This window comes from Ursus americanus, chromosome 16 (assembly GCF_024610735.1).
Source record: "Ursus americanus isolate L20-20 chromosome 16, mUrsAme1.1.p, whole genome shotgun sequence".
Classification (NCBI taxonomy): Eukaryota; Metazoa; Chordata; class Mammalia; order Carnivora; family Ursidae; genus Ursus; species Ursus americanus.
The window spans coordinates 38983046-39001734 of NC_142142.1; the positions used below are offsets into that span (position 1 = coordinate 38983046).

The following is an 18689-nucleotide window of genomic DNA, read 5'->3' on the forward strand; positions in this document are numbered from 1 at the left end:
TTAAGGAGCATCTCTAATAAATTGCAGCTATCCTTTTCAGGAATTAAGCAACTTCCCCAGAGTCACATTCCTAATTGGTGGCAGAGCTAAGATAAAAGCCCAGCTTTCTGGATTCATGGACCAGAACCCTTGGCTTCTCCATGATGTTACTCAGGAGATTTCGACTTCAGGGGGAGGTGAGAGAGGGATCGCCCTTTTCCTTTCAGTTATGAACTTGTATGTTCCTATAAGCCTTTTGCTATGCAGTGCTCCTTTTTTCCTATGTCAGTTGGTGAGATTATTGGAATAGATGACCTCTAAGGTTGAACAGATGATTCCTTTAACTTCCTTCCTTGATTCAAAATGCTTCAGTTCTTAATGCATATTAGTTTTGTAGCTGTGACTTGTACGTTACTAAGCGAAAACAAAAACTGTGTCTAGATCTGGAAGTGTGGACTCGGATTCTTAAAACATGGTGTTTAGGCGGTATGTAGTCTTCCCTTAAAGCACGTGTTTTAAAGATGTGGATCCATGATTTTAAACATGAAAGGGAAAATCAAAGAAGAAATTGTGTAGACTCTGTGAGCTGTTTCAGATTTCACAATAGTCATTGGGAAAAAGAAACGGGGGTTTCTTGCCCTTGAAGTTCATTTCCTCCCCATTCTTCTCCCCACACAGGGCAGGAAAGGATGGTGACCTAGATACACAGTCAGAGGGCAACAGTGCTGAACTTTCTCAGACACAGCTGACTAACGTGGGCCTGGCCAGTTCTAGGCCCGAGAGGGCTAGAGCTGAGAGCTGACAAGGAAGAACTGTCTGTAAACACAAGAAGGGGCCATGGCAGGAAGGCAGAGGCCTGGGAAATGAATCAGAGGGAAGAAAAGTGTTACTTTTATCAGGTGTGAAATTGGCAAAAACAGCTTGTTTAATGGGAAATGCCCTGGATCCACACCATCGCCCAATGCCCTGGATCCACACCATCGCCCTCAAGATCTCCTTTCTCTCCACCCTTTGCATTGGGGCTTCCGATTTAATGAGCAAATACTCGTAGTACTGTGCTAGGACTATGGGTACAGAACACAGTGTTCACGGTTTATGCCATTGTAAACATTTTACAGGGTACTTGGGGGTGGGTGGAGGTGGGGAGTGTTTCCAGGAGGCTAAAAATGTAGCTTGGGCTTTTTCCCCCTTTTCTTGGAACTCCTAATTCCTTATACTATATCAGTGTTTGTCTAACTATTTTTGAACAGTAAGAAACACATTCACATCATGACCCACTGTGACCACACAGTACACGCACACACAGATACACGTCTGATAGATCCGTATAGACATCCGTATGTGAGACAGAAGGGTCCCAACACATGAGATACACGTTCACGTTTTCTAATCTCTTTCTACTTAGATGTTTTTAAATGTCACAGACCACAAAGTCAAGCGCATGGCCACCTCTAATGCTAGTCAGCCCACAGTTTGAGAAATAGTGTGCTACAACCACCAGCATTGAAATGACTGGAAATGGCCCCACCCATGGCATCGAAGTGTAAGGCAGTGATTCCCAACTGGGGATGATTTTGTCTCTCGGGGGACACACAGCAATGTCTGGAAGCGTTTTTGATTGTCACACAAGAGGTACCTGGGAGGGCAGGAATGCTGCTAAACATTTTACAGTGGGCAGGACAGCCCCCCACAACAAGGAATCAGCAGTCCAAAACGTCAGTAGTGCCAGGGTTGGAAAGCCCTACTCTGAAGGTAATAAAATGAGTTGGCACTTTTAATCTACTGTCAGTCTGTTTAGAATGATAGAAGCTTTAAGCTGATCTTCTTTTACTCTTTCTTTTTCTTTGAACAGTATTTGGGACATTAAAGTGAGGTGGAAGGGTAATTGCCCTTGGGTCGCCTACAGAGGTACAGAGGTAGCTGGGTGGATAAAAAGGGTACAAGGAATAAGTCTGTTGTTTTCTTTCATTTGGACCGCACCAGGCATTTTTGTTAGAAGATTGTTACTGCTGTTAGGAATATTTTCTGTGTTATGACTTCACTATCCTTCCCTTGAGACCAACTTATTCCGGGCCCCTCCTCACTCAGCTGCAGCAGCTCTTAGCAAAGAAGTGAAGGGACAGTGGCTAATTAGATTAGACATGGTCTCTATAAACCTTTCTCCCCTTACTTGTGAGATCTGATTCTGTTGTTTTGATGGGAAATGACCTTCTGCTAACCTTGAGGTACCATCTTAAGCCCTAGTATTAAACTGTCTCCTTTTTAGCCACTGCTTCATTCCTCTATCTGTAGCTATTTCAGACCAGGTTCTTGTGAACACAGACTAGACATGCACTCCCAGTGTAATGGAAAGCCCTAATCTGCACATCCTCCCTCCTTCCGTGTCTGGCATCAGAGAAGCTCTTGAATATCTCAGTGTCAATCTGTTGTTGCTTTTTTCTCATTTTATTGGCTATTTCTGGGCCCACTAGTAAGGCTGCCATGTGCTCTGAATCATTCAGAGATGGCCTGACAGAACAGACCTGGTTTGGCTTTTTTTTTTTTTTTTCCTCTTTTAATGGGGAAAAAGGGTAGGATGGCAGAAGGAGATAGCTCTAAATCAAATATCAGAACTGGAATAGTAGTAGAAAATAAAACCAGTGCTATTTGTGGCTATTCTCTACCATATTTATTTTAGCGTATTTGCCTCATGAGTCTTGAATTACATAAACAATAACATTTGTATTTAGTAAATGCATTCTTATAAATAATTTACAATAAATAAACCAAGGGATACATGTGTGTATCCACCTTGAAACTTTAGATTTCTGTGAGCATATAATAGTAAGCAGTACCAGCAGATTCCAGAAACTGATACTGGAAAAGCTCTTGTGGTACGTCGGACTTCAGACACATGCATTCCATTCCTTCTGCTTCAAGAGAGCTATAGGGATACAGATTTCTTTTTAACTTTCCCACTTGTAGGTTAAGAATAGAAAGACAACATGTGGAGTAGAGAGATGAAGGGAACTAATCAGAAGCTAAGGCGTCAGTCTCTTTTTTAGTGTTCCAGTGTTAATCTCGTTGCCTTCTCTACTCTAACCCAGTTTCAGAGTGAACTGAGCAGGATGAAGGGAATTAGTAAGACTAGATAAAGCACTGCGGCGGGATATGTGGAGCTCCACTCTGGAGAAGGATGATAGAATAAGAGGAAAGGAAAATGGGGATGGAAGGGGGAGAAGAGCGCATTGGGTGAAGAAATCCCTGCCCTCTTCATTGTCATAGTTGTTGGCTCTATGCTAGGTGTTAGGCAAGGCGAATAATACGGGATCCCCGAATCTGGCCATTTACAACGTAAGAAAGGCATTTTGTGGAATAACAAAACATGCCTTGGAAATCGTGCCAAAGCTCACAGATTTTTTTCTGTTTTGTCTGAGGGGCAGGGCCGTTTGGCGGTTGGAAGTAGTTAGCACTGGTCATTTTCTTGGTGTGGGCTGGATCATCTTTCCCTTCCACTTTGGGATGCTTATCCTTCGTGATGAGATTGCAAACCTCAGAAGTTCTGTGAGCGAGAAAGGTTTGCATCCCTGCCTCTTTTCTACAGGCCGCCTGGGGCTAGGAAATGAAGCCTGGCTAACCCCCAGTGTCCAGGAGAGAGCTTCTGTGTTCTTGGAGGAGGAGGGGCGGGAGGAACCTGGGCAAGAGGAGAATCCTGAAAAGGGTGAATGTTTGAATCTGCGTGGTACCAGCGTGTGTGCTTGGCGTCTTTCACCTTCGGGGTATGGAGAAGAGTAAGGGTAACAAACCACCAGCACCTCGTGGGTAGAAGCCACTTTCCACATGATGTGCCTCTTTTTAGACGTGCAGTTGATTTCTTTTCCGCCAATTCACACAAGTCTTTTATTTTCTTCTGTTGCTCATATTCCTGGGGCTGCCTCTTCTAGGACCTTCTATCCTGATCAGTTCTGTGCCTCAGGGTTTATAGTGCTTGGCAGTTTCTTTATCAGCAGCTGACATCTACTTGGAAGTCCTCTCTGTCAGTTCTGCTTAAGGCCCACAACTTGACTTGACTCAGTAACTCATCCTCATCATCAAAAGGCTTATTTTTACTTTTCCCTACTTCGGTTCTTCTTCCCAGCATTCTCACACAGAGTTCAGTAAGCTGCCGTCCTGTAGATTTATATACGTTCATACATGCATATTTTGCCACATGCTCAAATTTGTTTTGCACCCAGCTGCTGTGCTTGAGTCACCGAGTCACAATGGAAGAGAAGAGGACATCCTTGCCCTGATGCAGCACAGGGGCCTGTTCCTACAGGGTGAATTAACAGTAGTTCGAAACAGTCAGTCTCCTCTATTGTAAGACATGCCCAGAAGGTGACCGAGGTACCCAGATTTACTGGTGAATATTCTGCTCTGAGAAGGGTTGAGTGGACGCCGAGGTGCCTCTGAGGAGTAGGGTCACAGGCATCAGTGACCCCAGAGGACAAGAGTCAGGGCACACGGGCTTATGTGCAAATGTGAATGAGAAACTGAGCTCAAACTAATTCCAGCTGAAGCCCTCTGGTGTAATATTCTCCTGGCTTTTTGGAGGACTTCAAGATTTGGTTTTCAGGTGTCCACCCCCTCCCTCCAGTCACTCAGATGAGACCCTAGTACACATCATTCACCTCAGCAGAAGTCACACAAGCATTTGTGGCTCGAGGTGAAGAACGAGAGTTGAGTCACTTGATCCCCTGCAGAGAATCTGATCGGGGCATCGTATCCACCTCCCTTTGCGGCCCGTCTTCTATAAACAGGAACAGAAATTCTTGCTACTGGATCCCTTTCATCAGGCGTCTTAGGCTCGCTGAATGAAAAGCCCTATAAAAAGGAGATGCAGCCCTAATAATAAAAAATACGATCGCGATGGCTATTTCAGGCAAGAGCAGCTTTGTGCCGCTCTTGATCTCCACCGGTGTCTGCCATTCCTGCCCTGCCATTACCTTTCAGACTTCCTATTCTTAGAATCCTTTGTGAGCCCTCAGCTTGGGGGAGTGCAGCCCCTGAGGCTGGAATGCCTAGCTTGAGTGGAATGCAGACTGTCTGGCAGAGTGGAGGCTAAATAAAGTTTGCCTTGGCAGCCCCCTCTGCTCTTGGATGGGCGACAAGTTACTCGGGTATAGGAGCAATGGCATGAGCTGCCATGTGGTGCAGTACCAGAGTAGGAGTGGTTGATGGTCCGTCCGTTACGGTCAGAGCCCTGCCCCGTCTCAGCCCTGCTACGTACTAAGGAGGCCTTGGCAGCCTTGAACCTCAGCTAGTAATCATATCGCTCTGAAAACGTGCAGGAACAAATGAAGAATGAGAGTGAACTGCCTTGCAGGAACTGGGGATTTGGTACGATTGCCCCCTCAGAGTTCTTGCCTCATTTTTTGAATGTGAGATAAAGGAGGAAGTTTTCATTGTAATAAGAACATTTGCTAGTCAGTCAACAAACATTTCTTGAGCACCAAGGCACTGTGGGAAACTTTTTAAAATACAAGACCTAGAATTCTTGTGATGCTTATAATGTAGTTGGAAAAGTAGAGCTGTAGACACATGAGGAAATAATTTATATTCCAAGGTAAAATATGAGTTCCAAACTTGGGCTGTAGAACTAAGTGCCAGAGGAGGTCTGAGGGGAGAAAGAGGAACACTTCTGGCTGGAATGATCAAGAAGAATCTTGTGGAGGAGGTGGGGTTCAATAGGTCTTGCGAGAATGGCAGACTTCTACTGGAAAGAAGAGGGCCTTGTCAGTGAGAGGACTTTCATGAGCAAAGGACAGATGAAGGGCACTCTCCGAACAGCTCATGGGGACGTGAAGAGCAGCTGGGTATAGACAGGGTGGCAAAGCAAAGGGATTTGTGTAAAATCACCAAACCCTCAACTGTGAAGGCTGTGTATACACATTGCTGAGAGGCCAGTGCTTCCCACCAGAGGAGAGTTGGCAAGCTCCAGGACCGCCCAGAGACAGGCTCCGTTCTGTGAAACCCCTAATACAACATGGAGCTCCTATCAGACACTCAGTAAATAACAATAGTATTATTATTACCTATCTTTAAACTCTGTGGTCCCAGGTTGTGGAATTGGCTTGATGTCACTTGTGAGAGTTGGCACCTCCTTCGCCTTGCCCTGTTCTGGTGGCTCTCCTGCCTTGCCACAGTCTTTCCTTCAGATTCATCTGACCTTTCTCCTGTCTTCCACCACAGGTGGCTAGAGGTGCAGGTGGCTAACCTAACATGTCCACAGCGCTGGCTGCAGTACCTCCGACTCCTTCAGGAATCCATCTGGCCTGGTGGGGTTTTACCAAAGTGTCCACGACCTGTGAGGACCCAGGAGCAGAAAGTGGCTGCTGAAAGACAGGCCTTGCAGAGCCTGATGGGAATCCTGCCAGGTAACTGGACGATGAGATTGGTTATACTGATAATTATTCCTTTCCCATCCTGCTTTGCCACCATTACCCCACACCCCTCAAAAATCCGTCAGCCCACCATTTCTCAGGCTAATGGGTAAGTGATCAGAGCTGTGATTCTTTCACCCCTCATTCAAGTGATGCTGAGGGAATGGAAAGGATCCCTATGACCACACCACAAATAGTAGGCGAGAATCCTGTAGACACTGGGGGTAATAACAGCTCTGCCTACACCACAGAGGCAGGTCTCAGAACTGTTCCCACCAGATGAAGACTTCAGGTTCTCTGCCAACTCATGGTATTTGGACCAGGGAAGAAAATGATTATGTCCCACAGAAGCTCGGCCTAGATAAATTGGAGTCATTGAATAAGGGGTATGGTCCTTAGTAGTAGATAAAAACAAACTCTGAAGAGGATTTTTTTTTCTTTACTTTCTATAGGTTTTTAGAAGGTGGGGAAGGCGGTTTGTTACCTGTAGCTCTGCTGTGGTAATGAGGGTAGGGTAGTGAACTGTTAGTTCTTAGGACAATGTTATATACTCTTCATTTTTTCTGTTATATTTATTTTTTATTTAAATTCAACTAATTAACATAGAGGGTATTGTTAGTTTCAGAGGTAGAGTTCAGTGATTCATCAGTTGCAAATAACACCCAGTGCTCATTACATCCCATGCCCTACTTAATGCCCATCAGCCAGTTACCCCATCCCCTCACCCTCCTCCCCTCCAGGAACCCTCAGTTTATTTCCTGTGATTAAGTGTCTCTTATGGTTTGTCTCCCTCTCTAATTTTGTCTTGTTTTGCTTTTCCGTACCTTCCCCCATGCTCCTCTGTTTTGTTTCTTAAATTCCACCTATGAGTGAGATCATATGATAATTGTATTTTTTCTGATTGACTTATTTCATTCAGCATAATACCCTCTAGTTCCATCCATGTCATTATATACTCTTATCAACCTCTGTTCTCTCCCCTAAACTGTTACATCAGAAGTACCTGCACTTCAGTGACCGGTTACGGAAGTATTTCTTCAGGTCTCTTCTTATTTAAACATTTAAGAAACACTTTTCTTAGCTTTTCCCTGTTTCAGTTTGGCTACGTGGTTCAGAAGTTTGCCAGAAATACCCAATTTGGATAAAAATAGCAGATATGAGATAATCTTAGACTCTAAGGCTTCAGCGGTAACACTGAAACCACATCTCTTTTTTCTTCCTCAGATATTGTGGTGGAAATCCTTGGGGTGAACAGATGCCGGCTGAGCTGGAGTCTCGTCTTGGAGTCACTGCAGCAACCGCTCATCAACAGGTAAGCTGGGAGGCGTGTATGCGGCGTCTCCACAGTTGAGGCCATCTCTGTGCTCGGAGGTACCCACGCTTTCCAAGGAAGCAGCCCGCATTGACGAATGGAACTGCAGTCTTTCTCTGCCCTGGGCCCTGACAGCAGAATGCGATATCCAGGTCCACACACACTAAGGAAAACCCCCACTGCCAGCCTGGGAGCAGGTTGTCATGCGACAGTGAGCCAGTGTCGGGCCCGCCACTGTTTGCATTTGGAAGAACTCGATGCTGGCCCCCAAGTGAGCTGCTGAAAATGCCCTGTCACCCAGGCTTATTCGGTGTGCTTAACAGTTCCTTCAACATCTGTCAGCCCCTGTGAACACTGTAAGAACACCCCCTAGCCTGTATACCCCAGGCTGGATAATGATTTTCAGCTCCATGTCCAAGGCCTCACAGCAAACCTGATTTAGTGTCAGAATCAGGAATTGTCTTTGCTTAATAGGAAGGAGACAAGATGATGAGGTTGGGCTCTGATAAAAGGATCAAAAATACCGAGTGAACACTGCTAGAATAATCCAGAAGAGACAGGTATTTCCCTGGCTGGTACCTTGGGACACAGTGCTTCTGAAAAGTATTCAGTCCTTTCTCAAACCCTGTGCCAAAGCAGACTGTGTCTATTAACTGTCACTGCCCCAGGGTGCTGGCTTTTGCTTCATTGCCTGTAAGGTCACCTGTAGATCTGTAATGATTAATTACTAGAAACAGCCCTAGTCAGAAGCTCTGAAAATTCTTAGTAAGTCGATACCGCAGGGCTTTTTCCCTCCTCCCAGTTCTTCGGGGCAGTGCTGACGTGCTAAGGTAGCTATATAAATAAATGTGGAATTTTCTAAAATCTAATCTCGAGTTCTGTTTCTACCTTTATTGGGGTCATAACCTTTATTAATACATCAAACTTTGATTTCATGGCACAGGTTTCATCAGGTTATTGAAATTTAGAGTTCACCAAGGATATCAGTAATGGGCAAGGCAGGAAGGGAAAATAAACGTCATAAACAGGATCTGGTGTCTGTGGACTGAGCCAGACCCTCCTCTAAGTTGTTTTGTCCGTTTGTTTCAGGCACTTGATTTACTGCCTTTGGGACATCATCCTGGAATTCTTGGATCTCAGTGCCTCTGTTGAGGAGTCGACCGTAACCACCTCTGCCTCAGATACCCCAGGCAACCTCAAGAGGATGGGTGTCTCCCCTCAGCCATAGGTTATTCAGCCATTCTTTGAAGGCTGGGAAAGGAGAATTGCTCTGCCACCCCGCGACCAGTCAGGAATCTGTGCCCTCTGCAACTGGACTGTAGCTCCGAAGGCCTGGGGTCCCAGGGGCACAGTTGTCCCCCAGCTCTACGCCACAGAGCAGGTGACGTTGCAGATGATGGGGGAGATAGGGACCAATCGTGTGCGTATCCATTTCCATACATTTTTTGTGGTGTTTGGAATGTTGCTGGTGGGTAGATCCTGGAAAGGGAATCTGTGAGGTAGAAGAATGAGCCCCTTTTGCCTCTCCTTCGCCGTCCTCCCTAAGATTGTTCGCCAGGAGCCTGGCGCTGTGCGTACACGTTCCTGATCCACCAACATGCGAGCTGCAGCTAGACCAAGAGAAAACCGACAGCTGGAGTTCTTGGCGGAGCAGACAATTTTCTAGAGCTCTCTGTTCCCACCAGGAAACTGCAGATTCATTCAGGACCACTCTTGAAAGCCAGACCCCCCCAAGTTCTATCTAGTTTCCCAACAATTCCGGAAGAGGGAGGGAAAACATTTCTCAAGGGACTTTTCGCTGATTGACTATTTTCCAACATCTCAGCAACATCTATGGACGATGTCCCTGAAGGCTGCTTTCCTGGGCGGCTACACTTTTTCTGTTCAGAAGACTTCAGAGCAGGCTGCCAAAGCTTCTTGGTAGATGCACCCCACTCTCCACACCCTTTCCTGAAAGAGAGTTGCAGCACAGATTTTATTTAGTAGCTTTCCTCCTAAGCCCGCTCCAAGAGCAGTTGAGTTTTGGTCTTTGTGACCTTCTGTCTGTCTGCCTTTAGCAGAATCGCATGGCAGATGGCTTATTCAGCCCACTGCTCCCAGTGGGAAGGGAGACGCTTGCTCCGTGGCTGAGAATGCCCAAAGAGTAGGAAACCCAGGGGGCTGTGGGGCTTCTCTCTTCCCAAGTCTCTGACAGGGGACTTTTAAACTGAACCGATAATATTAGCAAACCTGCAGGGAATTGATTACCCACAAAAAGCTTTTTACTTCCTGTTCTTTTTAAGGATCTAATTAGTCTTTGAGAACACTTGAAGATGAAGGCAAAGGTGCTGTATCAGGTTGTAGTGTCTTAGAAGGATGGAGCCATTGGGAGAAATTGTTGGTAGGAAAGGAGGCAGACAACGTGACATTAAATGCATGTGAGTAGCTGATAGAAAAGGCTTACGGAGGTCACGGGAGACCTTTGCCCCCCTCATCCCATTAGCTTTGCACCTGCCTGTTAGTACCCTGCTGTCACTGAATTATGGATCCTCCCATTTGGAGGGGGATCTTGGGGTTAGACTGATGAGAATGGGATGGGTCTAGAGCGGGCACCAGGTTCTCCCAGACTCTGAAGCAGATGATGTGCACATAATTAAAGTGGTTTATGGGAGAAAGTTGTGCAGTCTTACACTTTGTTTTACCCCTCTGGAGACTTTTACCCATAAAATGTGTTCTGCTATGATTGGAAGGCTTTAGGTAGGCTATTATTGCCTAAGGACAAGAAGATGAATGAGATCATGTCTCATGGCACCTTCTAGCTTTAAAATATGATTGTTACAGTGACTTTATGGCTCCGGAGCTGCTCCCACCCCGACATTCACAGGCAGAAGGAGCTGAGCATTTCTAGCTTTAGTGAGGATTTGCAGGAGTGTGGGTCTGCGGGGAGTCCAGCCTTACTTGCTGAAGCCGATCCTTCACCCTTTGCAGCTCGGGCCAGGATGCTCTTTGGGGTAGATGCAGTAGCCAGCTCATTCCCACTACCCTTCGCTCATACTTTACCCTCAGATGTACTTATCCACTCACCTTGCTTTGAATCTCTGCTATTAGCTCTGTCTCAGATGTCACACAGAGCCAGTATGTAAGCTGACGGCACCATAAAATCCTTGTGGCTGTAAACTCGAAGCAATTTTTTGACACTTGCAACCCAAAGAAAACTTCCTTATATTTCGTGTTACATAAGAGATGCCACCTGTGTTGTCTGTGCCCCAGAACATAAGCTGTCCTCAGGCCCTCCTGCCTAGAAGGGAAACCATGCATATTGCCGAGGAAATAATCAAAACCCACCTGTCAAGTTTGGGAAGCAGGCACAGACAACAAGGGAGATCAGCACTGGGGAGAGAGCCACAGGTAACCAGAAAAGATGCTCCCAGCTGAGAGAGTGATAAAAGGCAATGAAGAATTGGGCCTGCACTAACCCAGACGTTCATGATTTTTCTTTGGCCCTTTACCCAGCACATTCATTTCCAGTTGCTACTCTTTTCTTTGCTCGTAGCACCCAACAACAGTTGTTAGGTCCTGGGTGGAGTAAAAATATATGTATATGGCTATGTGAGTCAGGATGCTTTGGACTGAAGGAAAACTCGGAGGAAATTTTATCTTCTTCCATAAAATGAGTGTCTGAATAGGTAAGCCCCAGGGGCTGATGGAGTCAGTAACTCTGACCTCGTAAAGGGCCCAGATTCTTCCCATCTCTGCCCTCTGCCGCTGTAGACATGCTTGTCCTGTTCTCAGACCGCCTGCCTTCAGGGTGCCGCAGTTGGAGCCTCACATTCATACACAACGGTGTGAAAGAACAGTCCTCTCTTCCATGTTTCTTTGAAAGAATGAGGACATCTTTTTCCAGAAGCCCTTCAGGAATGCTCTTCTCAATTGGCCAGAACTGTCCACTCTTGAGTCAATCCACAGCCATTGAAAATGGCATTACCTAGTTGGCTTGCAATAGTATTTACGCCCCCCTCCCCAGAGAGGAGGTCACTCTCCAGGAAAGTTAGATACCTAAAACTATCATTAGATGTTAGCAAGGAAGAAGCAGAGAATGGGTGTTAGTAGACAGTGTCTATTATATCATCCCTACAACGTCAACAGATCCCCCATGGTACTCCAGAAATATCTGGAACCAGCTAAGAACATTTGCTGAAGGCGCCGCATGAAGCACTTCACGTGGAGTAACTCATTTAACCCCCACACAACCCTGTGAGGTAGGTTCTGTCATCTATCCCCATTTCATAGATGAGGACCACAAGGCACAGAGAGATGGTGGGTTGCTCACAGTCACTTGCAAAGAAATGGCAGAGCCTAGATACAGATCTTGCTGGTCTACCCTCAGGCCTACATGCGTAATAACCATTACACTAGTCTGTGTTTCTTCTTACAAAGCCAAATAAGACCAGGTTCTCTTTTTTTAAGGAACTCATGATCTAGTGCAGAAGTTCGCAGACTTTTATGGAAAAGGGGCAGAGAATAAGTATTCCAGGTTTCGTGGCCATATGGTGGTCTCTGTTGCAACTACTCAGCTCTTCCCTTGTAGCATGAATGCAGTCATAGACAATACAGACAGCAATGACCATGGCTGTGTTCCAATGAAACTGTATTTACAGAAACAGGCAGCTGACCAGATTTGGCCCATGAGTTGTTTGCAGGCCTCTTGTCCAACAACTTAGAACAGTGCTTCTCAAACTTTAGCGTACGTGTGATTTATCTGGGACCTTGGTGAAGAGTATGCTGCATTTCCAACAAGCTCCCAGACTTACGCCAATGAGCATGCAGACCTTCAACCACACGTCGAGTATCAAGGGGTTAAAACATGGACAACTCTCGAGTGTGATTAATACACGACTAAATATATAGGAAGGGCACTTCACTGAGAGTAGAGGGCCTTGGGAAGCCTAAGGTGGTAATATCTGAATTGACTCCTGAAAGATTCATGAGACTTAACCAGTAAAAACACGGGGAGGGTGTCCAGAGGAACAGTGAACAATGTGTGCGAAGACAGTCACCACAGAAAAACAAACACTGTGTGATTCCACGTATGTGGAGTACCTGGCGTGGTCAGCCCCACCGAAGGAGCAGAAATGTGGTTGTTGGGAATTAGGGAAATGGGGAGCGTGTCATCGGTACCAAGTTTGAATTTTGCCACACGAAGAAGTTCCTGGAGATCTGTTTTATCAACCGTGTAAGTAGACGTGATATTACAGAGCTGTACACTGAAAATGGTTAAGATGGTAAGTTGTAGGTTCGGTTTATTTTACTACGGTCAAGAAATGTAAAATGAGAAAAAGCTATGGAGAGCTACAAGGCGCAGGCTGCAGGGAGGGAGTGGTGAGAGGCGAGGCGAGGGCCGGTAGAGAGGCCTGTGTGGGGCGGCGTGCTGAGGAAGCTGGCACTGTTCTCCGTCTCCACGCCGGGGAATTGCTGAGGAATCTTCCTGAGGAGTATTTTTTCATCAAAGTTAACAATTCCTGCTTGTGGGAAACATGGGAGTTTCATTGCACGTGTAAACGGCCTTTGGATTTGACGCCAGGCTCAGTCACTTTCTGATCCCCCCTCAATTTCTTCAAGTCTGTTCCCATTATTTCTTAGATGTGAGGTGGCTTCAGGGTCTCTAGAGTATAATGAGCTGGAAGCAATAACAGCCTGATCGAAACCCTGGCTCTGCAACTCAATCAGCTGCGAGGAAGTGGTCAGGGAACTTAGCTTCATTGGGACTTAGATTTCTCAGAAAAAGGGACAAATACATTACAACTGTTTTGAGAAGTGAATTGTGCGAATAACCTTTATAAAATAACAAAGTACTATGCTACGAAACTGTCGGTGGCATTATTCTGCTCTTCTGCTGTCTGAGGGGCAGTGGGAGACGCCTTGCTTCTCGAACCACGCAGCTGAGCTGTCCTCTGGCAAGCCCCGGTTCCCCAGCCCTCTCAGAACCTGCTGTTTGTCTTTGCTTCCTTTGCACTGGAGCAATATGTGTTCTCCCAGGAGGAGGAAAGGAAGGTTAGCCAACCCCGCTGGATACAGATGGGAATGGGAACCAACCAGGGGAGGAAAGGAAACCATGATGCTTTTGTAGTCCAAGGCCCAACTGGGCAAGCTCTTCCATAACTTGGCATCTCCATTTCCTTTCCGCTGAGAGTGCCAGAAATCACAGTGCAGTCAGTAGTTGCTTGCACTGCCTTTGTGCACAAGAGAATGAAACCGCTGCACGGTGAATTTCTGCTCACAAGCCTCCCTCACTCCTCGGTGGTGTCAGGCACGAGAGAGGCTGCTGCGCACAGACCATTTCTCAGAAAAGAGCCAGGGAGGGGAGACTCTACCAAATGTTACTTCCGTCTCCTAAGACTCGCCCAGTATTTATTACACAAAGACATCACTGGCTCATTTTAAAAAGAAAGACAAAACCCCAGAAGAATGTGTCAAGCAAGTGAAAATCATCAGAGCCCGTTTCCTGCTGTGACCCTATAGCAACAGGGTTTGAAGCCGGGGCAGCCCTGAGGTGGTGCAGAAAATGTGGGCGCCCGCAGCCTCCTTGGCAGGAACGCTGCGCTATTCTCAGACTTGCCGAGCCCTCTTGCCGCCTCCCTACACCTCTCACCTGTCTCTGGTCTGAAAGTACGTTTGAACTCGGCTTTCTTGGAAACACAGACAAGCATGTGACAGGATCCCGAGAACTCCTGTCTCTGATGTCTCTTCAACAGGACAAAAGCTGGTTTCTCTCCACATCTTGACTCTTCAGACCTCACCTACAAGGGCTTCTGTAGAAGTCCCTAGCACAGTTTCTGAGATGTGGAAGTTTGCGAGGGAAAAAAAATGAAAGAGAAAAAATAATAGTGTCAAGATCCAAACTTAGAAAACATTTCTTGAAGTGACATCTACTCCTTTCAACTCAAAGTAGACCTCTTTGTCACCAGAGTTTGCTTAGGAAATGCAAGCTAATTTTAATATTAGGGTGTTGTAATGATTAAGAAGGTAAGTCTGTGTCCTATATCTAAATCCATACTTCGGCTTTTTTTTTTTTTTTTCCCCTCACCCTTTTCCCTGTCACTGTTGCAGCCTGTTACGAGCAATGGAGAGCTGGCTATAATTACTTCCAGACACTTGCGTTAATCAATGAGGGGAAAGGCCAAGCTAGATAAACCCTAAAGTCTGTGATCGCAGAGAAAGGCCCTAGTATGTCTGCAGAAACTGTGACTTCGCTCTTCCGGGTCGAATTGGATTTAGTGACCTTCAAGCTCAGGTCATCGGCCCTTTTGCCTGTGCTCCTTAGAGAATCATCCCACCCCAGTAGCAATGGAAAGATTAACAAAGATTTAGCAAAATAGCTACATTTTGTATCTTGCCTTTAGGGGGCAATTGACCTTCTTAAGAAAAAAAACTTAAAAAGCCCTTTTGGAGTTTATGTTCTTTACCTGGACTAACATGGAATCCAAATTCAAAGTAATGGCAAGCCAGTTCCTTTCCAGTTTTGTGTACTTGGGTCAGATGTTTGCCTGTAAACGCAAATGATTCCAGAATACTGAGGGCACCTTTCATGAAGCCTTCATAAGTCTCTGGGAGAGTCCCGTAGGCTTGGTGGGCAATAGAGCTTCTGCTGGGAGGTAGAACGTGTTATGGAGATGGTTTGGCAGGAGGTTGGATGAGATGGTTTCCCCGAAATCCAGGGGCCTGCATCTTGCTCTTTCCTACTTCTGTCTTTTGACCCATGTTCCTCCAGCTGTGCACACGTGGGCACCCTCTGTCAGGGCCATTTCAAGTTTCACCATCTCCATGGAGCTTTATCTGATCATGCCAGCCAAAGTTCTCTCTCCTTCCTCGGTGTGACTTTACACTGTCCATGTGGTCCAAATCCGTGTGCATGTTATGGAGTCCTCAGTAAGAGATTCTAATTCTTCAAGGGCAAGGAGCATACAACCTGTTTCATTCCCATTATATCCCTATGCACCAGCCTTCCCACAACCACACCTAATGCCTAGTAGGTACAAAATAAATGCTGAAGCTCATTTAGTTAAAGGAGATTATGCTTATTAACTTTTAGAAGGTAAACTATGTTAATAAATTCAGTGACTTTACTGGGGGCAGAAGATGTGAGAGAGGGACAAGGGGAAAGCACATTTTCGTTTTTCTGACCTTATATCTTTGTTCCACAGCAAATATCAAATGAAAGAAGTTGGTTTTTATATTTCCTGTGCGAAAATCCACACCGTTTATAACAGTACTATTTAAGTATGTGGGCCATAAGGTGCTAAAACTGTAAGCTTTTTAAAGAAAATTAGCCCTGATTTGAAGATATTTTCTTAAAATCCTCCAGTCACAAAAATACACAACACACCCTGTCTCCTCTCTAGTCCTCACCCTCACCTACTGGATCAGAAAACAAAACAAACAAATTATACCAGAAATATTCTCAACTCTTTCCTGCCCCAGACACGAATTTGTAAGAAAACAATTATCGTGAAGAGAAAGACTTGCTCTCCGACTTCTTTAAAATTCTCTTGGAAATCGTTTGGTCCCAGATTTAAAATTCTTTATTTCAGACCTTCTCTAACAGCTTATCTAAGCCATGTCTAAGATCCCACAAGGAAAACTCTTCAAAGACAAAGTAATAACCTTGAAGAAAAGAAAGGATAGCAGAAATTCCCCCTCGCTCTTACAGGTGTTCGTTATCCTCCCCACATTTCCTACTGCAACTCTTTGCCCAAACACAACAGATCAAAACTAGGCAGCTGCCATAAGAATAAAAACTAATGAATCAGAAGACATCTGGATTCGCTGCAGGTCAACATGTTGGCCCCGGGGGGATAAAATCACTTGCTGTTCTGGAGCCCCAGAATGAGCTTCCAGGCCGTGATTCGAAAGAGGGCAAGAGCAGGTAAAGGAGCATTAGAGGAAGAAGTTCAGTCTGAGAAGTAAACCAATGATTTCATGAAAAGAAGGAAACTCTAGACAATATAGTGCTTGGGTCATATATTATCTTAGAGTAGGTCTGCAAAAGAAGGATCCCATCTGCTGTGGAATGAAGTCCATTCTGGTGCCCGTGAACATCTGCACAACACATGATGTGGAATAGTCTCCGGAGCCAAGATCGGTTCTGTATCCACCCCAGGGCAGGTTGGTCAGTCTCCAGTGTAAACCTCGTTGGGATTAACCACTTATTCCAGTGTTGTGCACTGGATAATTAGTACCAGATCTGTTCCAGACAGCTTTGTACATCCTGCATATGGGTGAAGATCCAAAATGGTTTTTTTGGTGATCTGTGTGGCTGGGATAGAGCTGAAGCAGAAGTCATCCCCGTGTACAGGTGTGTTACCTTGCAGATGGGGGCTTGTGGGTGGCCAATGGCATTTACCAGTCAGAAGCTTGTCTGCACAGGTAAGAGGGGAGAAGAGTGTGCATGTGTGGATACAGAAGTGACATCTGCGGCCTTAAGGCTTGAAGAGTAGGGCTGTGCACCTTTTAGCAGTCTGAAGAGGATTGAGGCAAGAGCTCGTATTTCAGCAAGGTTTTGGATGTGCAAGAATGCCCACTGTTGGGGTGGAATGACCCGAGTTCTTTATAAGATTAGGATTTCTGTGGATTTTTCCCAAGTGATAGAAATTTTCCTCTTCTAGTCTCGTTCATCGCAGGCAGTGTTGGACCAATAGTTTGGAATTCTTTTTTTTTTTTTTTTTCCAATTCCTCAATTCCATCTCTATGTTATATCTGAACCCCCCTTTTTAAATTTATTTAAAAATAAATTTAGATCTAAATTTACTTAAAAGTAAATTTAAAGCATGAGGGGAGAGGGAGAGGGAGAAGCAGACTCCCCACTGAGCACGGAGCCCATCGCAGGGCTTAATGCCCAGACCCTGGGATCATGACCTGAGCAGAAGGCAGATGCTTAACTGACTGAGCCACCCAGGCGCCCCTCTGAAACCCTTTTCTTAAATACTTAGTAAATAAGAAAAAAAAAAAAACTTTTCAAAAAACTGCATATTTCTGGGTTTTTTCTTTTTTTTGTGTGTGCAGCACCAAAACTGCTTTTCTTCATCCCTAACTCTTTCTCCTATATCAGCTTATCAATCTGTGGGTTGACTTGGCTGCCCCACTAGCCTAATTGTCTTTTTGATCAATTAATATGGACAGCAACTTAAAGTTCCATGTAAATCTTAAGCATGATATTTCTTGTACTTGACTCACATTTGATACTCTATAAGGAAGATCGCCCTTCCTGTGCCCTCCTGTGAAATCGGAATAACCACCAATCCTAAGATTAAACATTTTGATAAATTCTTTCCATGTCCCAAGCTATTCACACAATGTTACAGACTAAATGTTTGTGTGTCTCCAAAATCCCTATGTTGAAGCCCAAGCCCCCAGTGTAATGATATTTAGGAGGTGGGGCCTTTGGGAGGTAATGAGATTTAGATGAGGTCATGAGGGCCATACCCCCATGATGGGATTAGTGCCCTTATAGGAAGAAGAAAAGACAACAGAGCTTCGTCTTTCCTCATGCATGTGAAGAACAGGCCATGTAAGCACGTGGTGAGAAGATGGCCACCTGCAAGCCAAGAGTAGAGGCTGTAGAAGGAAACCCACCTGCCGACACCTTGATCTCGGACTTCCAGCCTCCAGAACTATGAGAAATAGTTCTTGTTTAAGCCACCAGTCTGTGGTATTTTGTTACGGCAGCCGGAGCTAAGATACACAACTAGAAAGTTTAGCCATGTGCATCTTTTCCCCTGATTTTAGGTTCAGATTCTGAGACTCAGAGAATTTTCTGACTTTCTGAGCCTTCCATGGAAAACGTATTCTAAAAAACAGTTCAGGCACTAAAAAAATATAAAACCGCCTGTGGAGATATTGCTAAAGCTTTCCACTCCCTCAAATTACCTCTGAGTTTACCCTCCTAGAGAAACTTTCTGAAAACTGATGACAAAATACTGAATAATTAATGCTCAAATGGGAAGGATGATGAGTAAAAACAA

At 45.4% G+C, this 18689-nt stretch overlaps 1 protein-coding gene across 2 annotated transcripts in view; it reads left to right on the plus strand.

Annotated features, from left to right (window-relative positions):
- Positions 1 to 15086, plus strand: part of SNX19 (sorting nexin 19) — a 51665-nt gene extending 36579 nt beyond the window's left edge. The window contains exons 9-11 of one of the 2 annotated variants that reach the window (XM_045790731.2): positions 6190 to 6374; positions 7605 to 7692; positions 8782 to 15086. In XM_045790731.2, the coding sequence (XP_045646687.2) occupies positions 6190 to 6374; positions 7605 to 7692; positions 8782 to 8920 (412 nt within the window). In that variant the 3' untranslated portion in view covers positions 8921 to 15086. The remainder of the gene's footprint in view (positions 1 to 6189; positions 6375 to 7604; positions 7693 to 8781) is intronic. The other variant, XM_045790733.2, reaches the window with a different exon arrangement.
- Positions 15087 to 18689: the final 3603 nt, after the last annotated feature.